This window comes from Mytilus edulis, chromosome 8, assembly GCF_963676685.1.
Source record: "Mytilus edulis chromosome 8, xbMytEdul2.2, whole genome shotgun sequence".
NCBI lineage: Eukaryota > Metazoa > Mollusca > Bivalvia > Mytilida > Mytilidae > Mytilus > Mytilus edulis.
The window spans coordinates 9745797-9763261 of NC_092351.1; the positions used below are offsets into that span (position 1 = coordinate 9745797).

At 30.8% G+C, this 17465-nt stretch overlaps 1 protein-coding gene across 8 annotated transcripts in view; it reads right to left on the minus strand.

Moving 5' to 3' along the window:
- Positions 1-16083, minus strand: part of LOC139484740 (H(+)/Cl(-) exchange transporter 4-like) — a 70546-nt gene extending 54463 nt beyond the window's left edge. Inside the window, exons 1-2 of one of the 8 annotated variants that reach the window (XM_071268653.1) lie at positions 15969-16083; positions 7748-7985 (exon numbers count right to left, since the gene is read on the minus strand). In XM_071268653.1, coding sequence (XP_071124754.1) covers positions 7748-7958 — 211 coding nt within the window. In that variant the 5' untranslated portion in view covers positions 7959-7985; positions 15969-16083. Of the gene's footprint in view, positions 1-5840; positions 6002-7747; positions 8026-15921 lie in introns of those variants that run through there. The other 7 variants (XM_071268656.1, XM_071268651.1, XM_071268654.1 and 4 more) reach the window with 7 other exon arrangements.
- Positions 16084-17465: the final 1382 nt, after the last annotated feature.

Sequence of the window (17465 nt, forward strand, 5' to 3'; positions counted from 1 at the left end):
AATGTGGCAATTCAATATCAAATCTTTCAGAGAGCTACACTCCAAATACTGTTGATCTATAATGCAGTGTTTGTACGAAATTGATTCTGAAGACTTAACCTAACTACTGAAATATTTAAAACTAGGGTAACACCATTCATATGGCATAATGGAGACAAACATATACTCTTTAACAAATCAGTATGACTAATTTTGTATTTCATACATATTCAATACAAGAACATGTTCATAAGATATGAATTTCCCTAAAAAAAGTTACAGAATTTTAACATTTGGGAGATGGAATTCATGGATAACACAAAATTTCTGAATTTTAAAAATGCTTTGAATCATAAATTCCATTTTAAGAAAACATGCCTATCGAAATTGTTATATAGTGATGTGATCAACTTAACAAATGAAAATGTGAGCTAATGCTCACTGATGATACCCCCACAAAAAATATTTCGGTAAACAGGAAGTTGTTGAGTGATAAGTCTGAAAACGCATCACACTGTGTAGCTCACTTATATAAAACCTAAAACAAAATTTCAGAAATCCTAGTAATGTAGTTCCTGAGAAAAACATGACGAAAATATTCATGGTACGGACTGACAGACTGAAGTTCGGATGGATGGACTAACAGAAGGACTGACAGATAAACAGTTAGAGGTCAAAACAGTATACCCCCATTGTTTTAAAGCGGGGAAAGAGGGGGTTGAGTTATTCATCTTAATATAAAATGTAGGAAAAATCATAGGACAGTAACTAAGACAACAACATGAGTTCAAGGAGTATAAGTAAAGGTTACAATTGTTTTTTCAATCTTGAACAAGCAGCAATTAGATGACACAAGCCTCCTTAATGTCCAGAAATTAGCATGGAGATTTCAAATTACTAACATTAAATAATGACAAGAAAATATCAGGTCATTACAACATAATGTTAGTATGCACTGTAGCAGAATTAATTCTACATCAATGTCCTAATCATGATATCCAGTGTTCATAGATAATTACAATGATTGTTAACTAACAAGAAATACTCATGCTTTGTTACTCAACACATTACACTATAACTAAATGAGATTGCTCATGCCTTGTTTCTCTAGTCAAAACATATCACTTTAATACACACCAAATTAATATCTAATCTCAGTTAAGATTTACTAGTCAAGTACAAATTGACAGTTTATGTTTCCTATTAAGGGAGTTGGATTAATTGTTATACTTGACTTTCTTTAATATATAATTTCAGTTACAAACTTTAAGTGACATAAATGTGTATCAACTTTTCACCTTGATACAAACTGACAGGAGATTTGAACCCGTTTCATTTCGTAAACAATGACATTCAACTTGATCGATTATACAATCACATTGATTTTAATTGTTTTAGCATAGAAGAACCTTTAATGAGCTAGCACAAATACTGTACATCTCAAATATGAGTAGCTGATAGTCATTGGAAATTAAAGGTATAGGTTTCATTACTTTATGTTGGCTACCAATTTTCCTGTAATCCTTTCTATTGATCATATTTTCGTATTTTACACATATTCTCAACACTAGTGTATTCTTATAATTAGTCTGCACATAGTGGATTTTTGCTGACTTTTGGTTCATCAGTTTGTAATTAATAAAAAAAGAGATTATAAACTAAATTTTATGTTATGTATACATTTACTTATGCTTTACCAGATCTGAAACTTATATTAAATGCAGCATGCAGGAAACATGATTTGGGAACAAGATAGTTTATTATATGCATGAACTATTTGCTACTGGACATAAAGTAAATGTGTACTTTAAAATTAAGAATTTGAATGGATGAGGAGATGTAAATATGTGTAAAAGGGAAGAGCTTAGGGTAACTTGCTAACATAGTTTCTAGGAAATAAAGTCCTACTCCTGAAAAATGGTACCACATTTCAGATTTTGAATACTGGATATTTTTATATGTCCCTTCAGGAAATAATTGTCCCTATATCAGATTTTCTGATTGATAAAATCAGTTGCGGTATTTATTAGTGGATACCTAAATACATAATTGAAGAGGGGCTGATAACTAATGAAGGAGCTAGTCTGGTGACAACAATGTGATAACAGACAGGCTGACAGATGAGACAAAAATAAATCTTTCATATCTTAGTTCCATGGGCTATACAAGTTATCACAAACAACTGATTAAAGGGAAAATTCACGATTTTTTACTTATGGTTTAAATATGTTCATTATGACATAATATATTCACAAAGTTTTATCGCTATATGTGCAGTAATAAAGGAGAAATTCAATAATTAATGAAAAAATATCAACTACTTCCTGTAGGTCGTGACGTTTTCTCCTGATTTTTGCATGCCGGGATTTAAAATACAATCATTAAAAGTCTTGGTTTTTAATCATATTTTAACGTAATCGTAAGCGCGCCGATGACTTATGCTTTTTCTAATAACCATCCAATAATAAGAAGATAAAACGCACAGACGTTCAATTGTACTCATTCGTGAGATAAATTATCTATGTTAAACGTATATATTCGAATTATGTTTGTAGACAACACAAAAAGTTATAAATTTATTTTTAATAAATGCATTTTCGGACTGATAAGGTGAACAAATTAAAGTACAATAATCTGTAAAGACAATATGTTGGTGTACTCATGATTATTGACCTTTTACTATCTCTGCTATGACTAGGTTTATACGATGTGTGTATTCACGGTTCTGTGGCAATACTCGTAGATGGCTTGTTGAAAGGTAAATTGTTATTTGCACTTCGGTATTTAACCACGCCTCTAGGGCACACCTTGCCAGGTGTGACTGTCTATTCGGATCAGTGGGAGCATTTAATACACACATTACAAATACATATTCAAGTTGGTGACAAATAAAAATTGGTCGCCGTGGAATTATTTAATTATATTTGGTGCTATTATTTATTTGAATTCAAATAAGTTAATTTACTAAGAAATACACAATTTTCGGTTAAAGACGGGAAACTTAATTCATATGTCAGAATGAAATGATATACAAGTCTTGTCCTTGATTTATGTCTCATAAAAAAGGGGGACTTAGAAATTAGAAATAGCTTTACTAAATCATTTTTATTTGTCTTTATTGGGCGAAAAAATGTACGAGAACACTTACATTTAGACTTTTGAAAGCCATGTATTAATTAATATATGAAACTATCTGAAGATAACTCTACCGAAGCGGAATATAATATGTACGAATAAAGAAAAAATACTTTTGTATTGGAATGGAATCTAAAAATTACGAATAGATATTCTTTTCAAGTGTGAAAAACGTCAACCAAATTTATTCATAATCGGGAACGTCCTTATTAAAATCTGAGACTACTATAATAATCGTCGTCTCCCAACGTATATATATACTTAAATAACTATTTGACCAACGATGTTTAAAATTAAAAGACAACGAATTTAATGTTATCATTCCCTATTTTTGAATGTTATTATAAGTCTGTTCAACTTGCAAGAATACCCCTAAAGCGGACAAATATCCGACAAGCAGTTTATTCTTTAAATTGCTGTCATTGAATATCAAGAAAGAAAATAAATCCCGAAATTGATACTCAATAGTTTTCCTAGAAAATATTCACATCCCTTGGGGATTATTAGTGTACGTCCAGTTGCATATATTTTACATGAATGTTGGAACAATTGTGATGATGACAAATTTCGTCCTTTATTCGGGAACAATCTAATTGATATATAAATCTGTGAGTTTACTATGTTCTTAACTTCGATGAACCAAAGCAAGTTATAAATTGACCTGTATTTAAATCAAATTGTTTCTTTTTTTTCTTCTTCTTCTTTTGGTATACAATAGTCTATCGAATTCGTTGATTACATACTGTTGGCATACGTGGACTAGTCTATAATAATTTACAAAACTTTTACCACAATTTACACAAAATGTATGTTTCTTTCTTATGTTCAATGTATACATGTATACATATTTTAAATTGCGCTACTGACTATAGTTCCGTAACTTTCTACCCAGGCGTATGTATACACGAATCGTCGACAAGTGCGCACATTTTTTTTAATCAATAATTCTGGTATGTTCCAATCTGTCCTAAACTATTGACAATGAGTATATATTACATTTTCCCAAATTTTGTATTAATTTTTTTTTATAGATAATATTCTTTACACCAGAAATGTTATTTATAAACAAGCGTATGAGTTCAGTAATGACTAGTATAATTTAAATATCACTTTCGGACACGCAAGACAAAAATGTATATTATACATGCACCTGATAGTTCAAAATTGAAAGTTATAAGTAACGGTCATGTACACTGATCAATACCTACAGAAGTGAAACGATGCATGAACTTGCAAGCCAGCCGGACAGGAAATCGATTGAATACCTGGACGTGTCACCTTACACCCCTTCCAATACCTTTGGGAGTAATACCTTTAGCCATGCTGGTGATCAGATGAGGGAAGATCCGAATTTATTTAAATAAAGTTTATTACTTGAAAGAATTATGAACGAATTAGATTTTCGAAAACAATTTCCACGGAACACTTATTTATGATTTGAACTTTGACTTTTTAACTAATTACAATATTATCAGTTTAAAAATAACAGACTATATGGTTATTTAAAAATATAAGACCATTTTCCGTATCAAGTTATTCAGTCAGATAAAACAACCGTACGATTGACAAGATATCGACACGCAATTACGACTACATCGTTTACTGTAGTTTTGTTCCTTTGTGGTTTATAGACATATCGGGATTTTTCATCGGAGAAGGTGACAAGATGGCGGAGAGCAGAGAACTGATACTCAAAATTTAAAATCGATGGTGATCTCTTATTTAGCGGAATAAAACTTTAATATCTATAAATTTGAGCATTTTTATACAGAATAGACATAATATCAATTTTTGATTTTTTTGCGAAGTTTCCCTTTAACATCCATTACATTTAAAGCAACCTGTCCGCTAGCTTGGCTTTAATTTTGTCTTCCCAGTTAACAGACACATTTCCATACTAATTTTGTACTAGACAAACCACTTCTCACATTTACATATTATTTGGTGTGTGTCGAATTTTTCATTTGTTTTAAATAATAAGGTACTAAAATTATGTTACCTTTATCTCCTGAATGTTTACATTAACCTCAAATCTTGTTAATATATATATATATAATTTATCCTTATATCATGCGTCCTTGTCATAGTAAATAATCATGATCAAGAACTCAATCAAAGTTAATGATTTAATGAATTCTGCTATACACCTGTATATATTTTAAGATGCAATACTTAACATTCTATAGTATAGATGTAAAATTTGAGAAAATTCAATTTCTCCAATGCTAGTTTTCAGTGTGCAAAATAGACAGAATTAACAAAAAAAACTGTTAATTCTTATTTGAACAGATCTAGATGATTAAATCATTTTATACAAGTTAAAAGAGTTAAAGAGGGCAAGATATATGATACCAAGAAACGATCAAAAATCTTAAAGACAGAGTCCGACAGACCCCCTCCCCCCCCCTAAAAAAAGTTGCAAAAATTGTTCAAAAGATTAGTAAATTAAATTCTTAAGTTTCTTGGGTTTTTCAGGTTGTCATCACATTGACATTCACTTTTAATTAAATGATCTAATTTCATTCCTAAATGTTGAGCATCAAAATCAGCACCAACATTTAATGAATTGTTAAAAGTTAAAAGGTACAATTCAGAACCAGTACAGATAAGGGGGTGGAAATGGATTTCAATGTGCAAATAATTTCCAATTTACCTAGTTTTGTATTAAACAAGAATTACATGTACATTCTCCAAGTTGTATTACACAGCACATGCAAGTTTCATACCTTTAAACCTATTTGTTTGTTTTCCATCATTGAACACTGTAACTATGTCTAACGTTTTACACTCCATTTTACATATATACACGTTTAATAATACGTATCTTCAAAAACATGTACACTACAAATATGCCTCAAGGATATGAATAATATCAAATTTTACCTCTATATTTCAATGTTCCGTAATTTCCTTTCCTCATTGTTTACATGTTATTTATAAAAATCTATATTGATATGTTCTATTTAATGTAGTATTAAGTCAGTCAACCTGTTCTCACAGATTTAATACATAAATTCATTTATTTAACAGTACTAATATAGATGCATTGATACCTCAGCTTTTTATGAGTTAACTTTTATTTTTTTCTCTCTAAAAACTATAAATCTTTGAACTTTTCTAATTGACATATATTTCAATATTCAAATACAAAAGTTTTGTAGTTTAGATCACAAAATGTTACAGTAAAACAATGTACATGTAAACATGTATCAATGCAATATAATATAACAAATATACACGTAAAAACATGCCATAAAATTGTTCTAATTTCAACACACTTCCATAAAGATATAAAGATATGCATCATGCAAATTATGTAAAAATATAGTAGATCTGTGAGAATTCTATTAAAGGATGTACATGATACAAAATCTAATATAATATTTGGAAAAAAAGAAGACTAGTGATTTATTGCTGTTGATTTATTATTTTACTGGAAAGCCCTGTACTGTAGCAATTTTTACTGAATGGCATATACATGTAGGACAGTATAAATTGTGTAGTAAACAAATTTAATTTGATACCCATTTCCTATTATTTTTTCCCTTAATTTCCTTCCTGAGAAATAAATAAAAATCTATATCTATAGTTAACAACATGCGTAATTGTAACATTTTTTATCTTGATTATAAATGTTAACAGCAAATTTGAAAATCAGTCTTAAGGTCTTTAAAATTTCCAGCAAAAATAGTTGAAACTGAATAAAAATGCAAACTTGGGGTGTAAACCAAAAATTATACAACTGAACATGCTGAATGGGCATACCAAAGTTACATGTATCTCAATTTAAATATTCTATATGTTTTAAGAGCCATAGATTTGTGTTTATGCAATCAATCAACAGGAATGAAACATCAAATCAGTCTAGATCTGTACACTGGGATATGTGTCAAGTGGATATCATACTCTAGTTTCCAAAAAATGATCAGGAGATGTGGTATGATTCCCAATGAGACAACAATCCACCAGAGTTCAATTGAAGATAAAGCCATACAAACTTCAACAATGAGAAAAACCCAACCTGTATAAAGTCAGCTATAAAAGGGTCCTAGAGAAAATATGGGAAACAATTCAAAAGAGAAAACTAACGTTCTTATTTATACAACTCAATGCAGTTTACTAAAACAAATAAGTCAGACATGATCAATTGACAACCACTAAATTACAGGCTCCTGATTTGGGACAGGCATATAAAGAATGTGGTCAGGTCAATCATGGTTATGTGTTATTAATCCAGGTTCCATGTTTTGTGAGCTGTGAAATTGCAGTCTTAATTCTTATCTGGCATATAAGCATGTGTACAATGTTTGTACAATTTTCCCCATTAATTTCCATAATTAAGTAAAATAACACAATATTGCCATTTGAAAATCAATAGACTTAGTTCTGTCCTAAAAGCATTGTCCAAGATTTTGTAAAGTTTAACTTTATGTTTGTCCAATTAAATCAAACACGTCTTATCCATTTGTATGTACAATTCTTACCTGTATTATATTAAGATTTTAATTTTCTGAGAAATACCTAACTTTCAATTAAATGGTTAGCAATATATTACAGCATCAATTTTCATCTAGCATCTTTACTTGCATGAATTGTACTGCATTTATTTGCTTGTAAGTGCAGTGTTACTTACTTGAATATTTTGGTTCCATTTCTTCTAAGTCTGCCCAGTTTCCAAGTGCCTCCATCCTGCCATCTCCTATATCTAACAGTTCATCGTCAGTACTGACTGTACTTGATCTACCCTCTGTAGTCCCGTTAGCACCACTACGATATTTGGTACTTAAGTCCATGCTCGCTTGATCTGCAAGAAGTAAATCGGTTTCTGCATAGAACTCATCCATTTTTATTTTACCATTATCTTAAAATTTCTGAAAAATAAAATGGTACATTTATTTAAAGGCAAAGAATCTATAAGACAAATTGCTTCGTAGCATGTTTAGTCATAGTAAATATTACTAAATTTCCATATAATCAGAAGTAGAGGATATAGAGACAAAGTCTTTAACTGTAAGATACAGACATGTCACATAAACTTATATATAAAAGTAAATAACTAACTGTTCAGGGATTTTTTAAACAGGTTTAACATGTTCTTGCAAATATTAGGGGAAAGGATACTATATTCCATTTTATAAAGAAAGAAATTGGATACATTAACATGAAGAAAAAGATACATCATTGATCAAATAACCTTTAAATCAAAGAAACAGTCCTATCATTGGTGTTATATTTCTGAATCTTAATGCAAAAGGGGCTACATTGTATTAATAGTATATCTAACATTTCAATTCAAATATTGTGTTCTTCCTCAATCCTGAACATACAACTGTCCAATTTATTGGACCATACCAGTATAATCTAACAAGAATACAGTTCCTGAGAATCCTCTAAGGTACTACAAGGAGGTTATATTAGAAGGAGAGTGAACACTCTGCTTGATACAAAATTAGCATCCCCAGGATAGCAGTTCGATCAGAGAAAAATGATAAAAATATAAAGAAACCAACATGTTTATCACCCACTTGACATGGCCCTCTGATGTACCGGGCTGTTACCGCGAGTAGTTCGGGCTATTAGATAAATCGCATATGTCACGTGATTGTTATCAGTGACTGGGTCATTAAAGTTCAGGTGTATTTTTAGTTACAGTGCAGTGCATAGGTGTTTTTGATTTGGAAAAAGATTTGACGCGCAATTTCAAAATCAACCGTCTGTCTACGGTGAAAAAAGATAAAGAAATGACAAAGTTATGAGGGTTTAAACGAAAGTTAGTGAGCGATTTTTATTCAACACTACATTGCTTTAAACAAAGATTTTCGCTTCACCTGACAATTTCTGCTTATGAGAATTGGCAGGTAATAATCATAGAAAAAACACGAATATGCAAAGTACTTTAGTTACGGTGACCGGTAACGACCGGAAGGAATATTTGCAATTGAAACATAGAGAAAGGAGTAGGTCCAGTTTTTGGCCCCAAAATATAGCAGTTTTACAAAATTTTGGCCCCAAAATATAGCAGTTTTACAAAATTGTTAAAATGTAAACTTTTATTTATTTATTGGACAGTAGAATCGTTCTGCTACATAAATATGGGCTGTTTTTGATAATACAATGCACATATATCGGGTACTAGCCCCATTAAGTCATGCTAAATTACTGAAATCTTCACAATACTAGCATTTTAGTTGAATTTTGGACGGTTTTCCTGTAAAATGAAAGTGGCCGCATTCGTGTTCATCCTTAATATTGAAATGTAAGTTATATTTTATGATTATACATAACATATATAAAGGTTGAGGATGAACACGGATGCGGCCACTTTCATTTTTGACAAGAACCATCTGAAAAGTGACATTTTTTGGCATATTTGGTAGATTTTTCATATTTAGGCTTGAATCTGATCGTTTTTAATGACTAAATCAGTTAAAATCTTTCACATAAACTAATCGAATAAAATGAAATAGACACTTAAGTGTTTAAAAAGTGGTCAAAATCTTTCGTCAGATGAACCTGAAATTTGAGGCCAAAATCGGTCCTTACCAGACCTACTCCTTTATCGGGAACATCGTAAAAGTGACTTTCTGTTATGACTGTTGATATTAACATTAACGGCAATGAGACGGATATTCGTTTAATTTCTATTGGTAATAAGTTTACTTTTAACATAAAATTTTAATTTTTAATTACTTAATAAAAAATATCACAAAAAAAATGATTAACATTTCAATAATTGTATATCCGGTCAGTTTATGACACCTCGGGTGTTTCCGTTCTTACTCTGGTATGTAATTAGGACAAAATCTCCCTCTGTGACAGACTCGATCTCATTTTATGTGTAATTATCGTCTTTCGTCCTCTCTCCTTCTAATATAACCTCCTTGGGTACTACAAGTGTACAGGTGTATGAGATATTTATTTGATCACCTGTATTGTTTATGAATAATTACCTACTGTAAATTCAGAAATTATTGCGTGCATTTATTATTGCGATTTTGTCATTTTAGACTTGAATGCGATTTTAATTATTACGATTTTGAGAAAAATCCTGTTTAATTCATATAAAACATTTCAAAATGCGAGTTTAAATTATTGCGTTTACAACTCTGACGCATTTTTCGCAATAATAAAAACCTCGCAATAATTTCTGAATTTACAGTATATTATAGAGATGATTAAAATATTTATCCACAAATCCCAAGTTTAACATACATTGTGATTTAAAACATGTAAAAGTATAATGTCTTTCTAAGGGGAATAACTCTAAAACTTTTATTTGCCAACCTGTGAGTTTCAGATTTTTACAGTTAAGCTGTTAACATATACTGATAATTGAACGAATTCAAATATATTAAGACCTTACAAGATGATTTATATGTTCTTTTTATAATTGTATAAATAAACCATATCTTTTTACATATGTTATATTTAATGTTCTTGTTTCACACAAAAATAAAATGCATGTTGCAAGATGCAGATTTTGAAACAATAAGCAAAATAATACATGTACTAACTATGGTTCCACATCAGTCTATACATAACAATATAAACTATAAACATATGTTATTCGAGAAAAAAATCCAAGTGTTGGATATAAAATTAAGAAAAAGCAAATTTTACTTGTAGAAAACAATAATTTAACATTCTTAAAAAAAAGTGTTCAAACTTAAAATAAAATGTATGTGTTAAATATCATCTGCCATGAATGAATCAATTTATATTTTTAGTGTTAACAATACCAGACAAATATTAAATAGTAAATATATCCTACTTGTTTAATATTGTACAAATATTCAGTTAGGGGACTTAATTAAACAAGTAAATTCTTAATCCCTTAAGTACACTAGAAACACTATTGTTAGTCCTGTACATCCTAGAAATAGACCATTAATTGGTTTACCACTACAAAACACTTTTCATTAAATTTCCCATAAAAAGTTATTGTTGGGTAATGTTTCCTCTTTCCTTTACGTCAAAATTGTTAATGAGGGGTAAACCTATTTCTGCAGTGGCAACTTTTCACAATTTTTACCATTTTTAGATAAATTTAGAATGCTTGCAGAAAGTTTTTAGAATTTAGAATTTTATAATTAAACTGTCAAAGTAAAATATACCTAGTTCTAAAATCAATTGTCTTTTACAGTGAACAGTGTGGCCTAATCCTTTTTACATCATAGCTGAACATTGACCAAAATGTTATTGATAGACTGAAATCTTGAATTAAAGTTCTTTTAGCATGTTTAGTGACAAATTAGACAGAAGTCTCTTATTCCATTATGTCCTAATAATAATAAAAAAATGCCTGTTCTGAACAAAATTATACAAATACAAAAGATATAAAAAGCAATTATGACAAACTAGATATTATTCAGATGGGAGCCATCTCTGTGGCCCCACTGTGAATAATGTGTGGTAAAAATTTTGTACCTTTAAATTTATCATTGGACATGGGGTTGTCAACTGAAACCAAAGTTTTTGACCTTGACCTTTGAAGGAAGTCAACCATAAATCATGACACACCCTCTGGTGTTGGAGTATATACAATACATCTAAGGTATAAACTTTAAAATCATAACAGTTCTCAAGATATGGAGCTGAAACAATCTTTACCATAGGACATAGGCATAATGGGGTTGTCTATGAGTATTTTTTTAGCCTTAACCTTTGACCTAGGAAGTTTTACATACATTAGGACACACCCTCTGGTGTTGGTTAATATACATGTTAAGTATATATAAGGGTTCTCTAGAAATAGAGTGGATACAATTTGTTGCGGATGGGCAGATGGATAGACAGACAGACTGATCACTATTTTCATATCAATTTAAAAATCTTCTACAACATGTTGTACATTCTACATGTAGTATTTTTTTTACACAAAAAAATACTCTATGCTAACTTAATGTGTATAGAATAAAATTGGAGTGGAAATGGGGAATGTGTCAAAGAGACAACAACCTGACCATACATGTGTAGAGCAGACTGTTTAACATGGACCATTTTGGCATTCTCCATAAAATTTGACAGTCTCTGTAAACTTCAAAAGTGAAATGCTAGCATGGCAACCATTTATAACAGATTTAACAAAATCAATCAGCAATACCATTTTTGTAAAGACCCATTGCAATGCCTGGGAGTTTCCAATGTTTACTTTAAAATTTGTGATAAAATGTATGAAGCGTTTTTCAATAAACATGATAAAAACCGAACTGAAAATAAATACCAATTAAGGCAATATTATATAAATATTAAATCCATTAAGCATCTATTTTCAGGGGCTTTTATCCTTATCAAGGGCACTATATATTCTGTTTTTGATAACTTGAGGGAGGGGTTTGTCCTATACACCCCATCCCCTTAGAAGCCACTGATTTTCATTGGCATTACAGTCACAAAGTTTCTTATATATATAAATTGCTTATAAATCCATTGTGTTTAGGTGCAGTTTGGCAGGCTTTTAAGCAGCTCTGATATATTTTGGAAATTGTTTTTCTAGGAAATGATTTTGCTGATTTGTGTGTTATGTTTACATCAATATTGGAAGAAGCTGAATCATTTGAATAAATATTTACAATTTTAATTTCAAGTTGGCTTTTTAACAAATCAGACATATTCAAAATAAATAATGGAAAATCTATTCTACCTGAAATATGCATATTCATCAGGTATATATGTTTTATATACCAGTAAATGACATCTATTCAACAGTGCATTTGCATTATACATATGGGGAAAACAAAAAGACATTAAAAATGTAGACATATCTTCAGCACAGATCCAGAAAACAGTAAAAAAAACTTTCTTCTCAATTAATATTAATCCAAATGATTATATTCAGATCAATGAATTTGGAAGAAAAATAAATGAAAGTTTTAGTCATGGTTATTGTAACAGTTCAAGTAATTATTGAGTGTTTATATAACATAGATCCTCTAAAACATGTAAACAAATCTTTCAGAATAAAAAAGAATAGTCTCCTTATTTTCTGGATCAAGCAGTTATGCTACTATTTAAATCTCTGTTTATATATTTGACCATGCTGTAACAACATTCAAATCTTACCTATAACAACATGCTTCTTCTATTACACCTCAGTGCAGTTTGTCAAATCAAAAGAAAAAATATGTATATTTACATCTTTATTTTCAATGGTTATTCAACAGATTTATATTACCACCTCATTTCTGTTATGAGCTTGAAGTTAAAATTATAGAAAACAAACGTTTGTGCACAATAACTTCAATATTCCTTGTATCTATCTATTTACATCAAACATGTACAATGAGGTATATGACTGATTGTTTTATAGGATAAAAATGTTTTAGTCTTCCAAAGAATATATGTGTTGCCTATTGTCATAACTGTCTCTGATTAATATATGCAAAAATGGCTTTATAATATGAAAATGGAAATGGGGAATGTGTCAAAGAGACAACAACCCGACCATAGAACAGACAACAGCAGAAGGTCACCAATAGGTCTTCAATGCAGCAAGAAACTCCCGCACACAGTGGCGTCCTTCAGCTGGCCCCTAAACAAAAATATACTATTTCAGTGATAATGGACGTCATACTAAACTCAGAATTATACATATATATTTTTTTAGAATGGGAAACCGAAAAAATCCCTCAAATCAAAAATTAAAATTACAGGTGCACAACTTCATGAACTTCATATCCTTCAAAAATACAATGTAAATGTATGTGCATGTTTGGTTGAAATCTGTTACTATGGATCTGATTCATTTATTTTTGTGGATTGAGGAAATCTGCATTTTTATTAATATTTTTTTTCGTGGTTTTGCCAATCCCTGCTTACAAAGCTGCGTGAAAGTCTATAGAAAAATTACAATTTGTAGAGCATTTAAATTTGCCATTCACCTGTATCCACAAAACCATAGAAAATTGGTATCCAATGAATTATAATGAATCCACAGTAAAGAAATTGTTGATTATCAAAGTGTTACACAGATAAGGAAGAAGAGGAGGATAACAGAAGTGATCTCTGTGTGTTATTCTAATTTCTATGTTGAACACGAGAAGTGATACAATTAACTTGAGGCTCTATCATGTCTATAACTTTGTGCATTTAAATTAACAATGGCCACTCACCAAAAATAAAGACAAGAATATAGAAAATAGAGTATATGAATATAGGCCCATGATTTTATCTGACATTTGATTTTGTCTTTATGATAATTTTTGCTATAAATTTCTACTCAATCTAATATAGTTTCCAAGGTACATTTGCTGCAGAACGGTAGCTCTTAGGTCCTTATGCTATTTTTTTACTATTTGCGGATCAGTGACACGCAGATAGAAATAGGGTCAGCAATAAGTCATTTAAATAAACATAAGGACATAAGAGCTATGGTTCCGCAGCTGAAGATACATATGCACTACATAAATAAAAGATCTTTGAAAACCTTCTTTTAAGGGCAATAACTGCTATAAGGAATTGTTTGACAGTCATTTACAGACTAAAGTGAATTGAGCTGTTGTAGTTTGTTCCATCAACTTGTTTACACAAACTATAATATACAGGGTTACAGGCTATGCTATTCACTTATGCCTAGTCAGAGATTACTCTGACGTCCAACGGCCCCAGCTTGTCTGGCAAAACAGACGTCAGAGTAATCTCGACTAACTTGTGCCTTTCAGAGCAGCTCTGAATCCCTCCATCCTGTAGGCCAAGGGCTTATTTATGATTGTTTATAAGATTGAACCATAAGGGTTAAATTACAATGTACCTTTACAAAAATAGAAATATTGTATTTATATCAACCTTGGGTATCAGGTCCGTTCGCGCCCAATATACTTTCGCACCCTACACGTTCGCACCTCGCACGTTCGCATCCCAGGTCCGTTCGCACTCTACACGTTCGCGCCCAATTTTAATTCAAATTCCAGTTAAATAAATGGAAAATCATGATTGTTGTTTTTAATTGCTTTCGTGTAAATACTGAATGTATTTATAGCTTGGTATGAGTAAACATTTGAAGATTTTAAATGAAAAACACAAAAGATAATTGTTTTTAACAGTTTGGTCCCTTTGATCTGAAACAATGAAACAATAAAATATAGCAATACACTATTATAACCAAAACATGATAAAATGCATTCAACACACAAAAAATAAAAACGTAGTCAGAATCTCACTTCATTTTGAAACAAGTCATTGAATAAAGTTATAGCAATACACTAACCAAAACATGATTAAGAGTTATTCAACACAAAATAATTAAAACGTTGATAGAATCCCACTTTATATAGAAAGGAATATTTTTTTTTAACAATACACTATCCAAAACATGATTAAGATTTATTCAACACAAAAAAAAATGCTGTCTCACTTTATTTTGAAACAATGAAAACAATTATACTTATAAGAATACTACTTGCCAAAACTTGATTACAAAGTTATTAAACACAAAACCAATTAAAATTGGGCGCGAACATGTAGGGTGCGAACGGTTTTTGGGTGCGAACATGTAGGGTGCGAAAGTGAAAGGGGGCGAACATGAGTGGGTGCGAACGTGAATGGGCGCGAACGGACCCGGATTCTCAACCTTGTACTTTGTAGTAATATTTGAGTACACTCATGACAATGTTGATATAATAAAGCATTGCATAGTTATGTCAGTTAAAAGCTTATTAAATATTGCGTCCTTTTTTAATTCTATAAAGACTCTTAATAAAGCTTATTTATTATTAAAAAATGACTCAGCGTCAGACAGTCAGGTGGTTGGACAGAGCTAATGTTGCCAATTTTTAACACAACAAGGAAACAGGATATTTAAAAAAAGACATGGTTTTATGCAATGCGAGCATGAGACCATTTATATATAAAATTACCTGTCATTAAATTTGATTAAGTTCTTTAAACTTTGATGATATATTATTGTGTTGCCAAAAAATAATCATTATAATTTCTAAACCGGAAGTTTGTTTCTAATATTTAATCAAAATCGGTCTAATATCCGGCTACATTAGCAATATTTCTATTGTCGGAATACTTTTGTAAACAAAAATATTAAAAATTGATGATTTTTGTGGGTTTTACTCCTAAAACTGTTTATTTTCAGAAATAATTAGCATTTAGTCTTTGAGATTATCACTTTTGCAAAAAGTATGGTAGATGACAATTGGGGGGGAGGGGGTCCATAAGTTTATATTTTTTTAGATAAAATTTTCAAAAACTTTGTCAAAATGAAAGATTTTGATACGTTTTTTTTTTCACCCTTCTGTTTTCAAACGTAAATTTTGTTAGATTGTTCATGAACAAACACATTTGTGTGCATAAAAAACTTGTTGCATAAATATATGTTTTAAGAAAATAAAAAGAAAAAATGGTGCTTTCTTGAGGTAGAATAGGAGGGGTCCTGATCCCGAAATCCCGGTCTAAAAAACACGAAATCCCGAGGTCCCGAATTTAAATAAATTGAAATCCCGGAATTCGAAAAAAAAAAGAATTCCCGGATCCTGAAAGGGTCAATCCCGAACTCCCGAGCTTAAAAACCCTCGATCCCGGAGTCCCGTTAAAGGTCCTACCCCCCCCCCCCCCCCCCCCCTTCTTGCTTGCTACAAGTAAAAATGAAAAAGAAAATCCCTATCCCTCCAGTTTATATTTTACACTCAAAGAGTTATCTCCCCTTCAATGGCTTATTTGAAGAAAAACAATTCTAAAAACACAAAATTGGATATTTGTTTTAATATTTTTAATAATACAATATATCACCAAATTTGCTTTATATAAGTTAACAGTATTTAACCATACAATTGCAAATCTGTCTCGAAATTTGCAGATTTAGGCAAATAACAGGACCGATTTTGTACTACGATTGTACAATCCAAGATGGCGTTATACCATGATGAGTCTACCTTAAGTCACCAGTATTTATAGTCATATATCTCAAATGAAATTAAAAAGATTAAGGCAAATTGTGATGGAGCTGTTTCCCGTCCCTTTTAAACAGTAAGATCGGAACATTAACATTAGGTAAAGAGGAAATGCATTCCTGTTCATTTTACCAATCAATGAATCCAGATGCAATCAACATCACTGAACGGTCTACATAACAAAATTTAACATTCTAAAATGCAACTTTATTTTCAAAATCAGTCTGTTCCTATTTTACTATCTTACAGTTACACCAAAACCATTTTATCGAAAGTATTTAACTTAAGCAAGCATTGCAGAACCTTGGTTAAGCCGAACAATACCTAAAACAAAACTCTTACATGTGACTGTTCCCACTCGCCTTACTATTTACTGCCACTCTGGTATTACTGTGGATCTAAACATCGTTCATTATGAACATCTAAAGGTAATAGCTCATGGTTCAAAGTTTA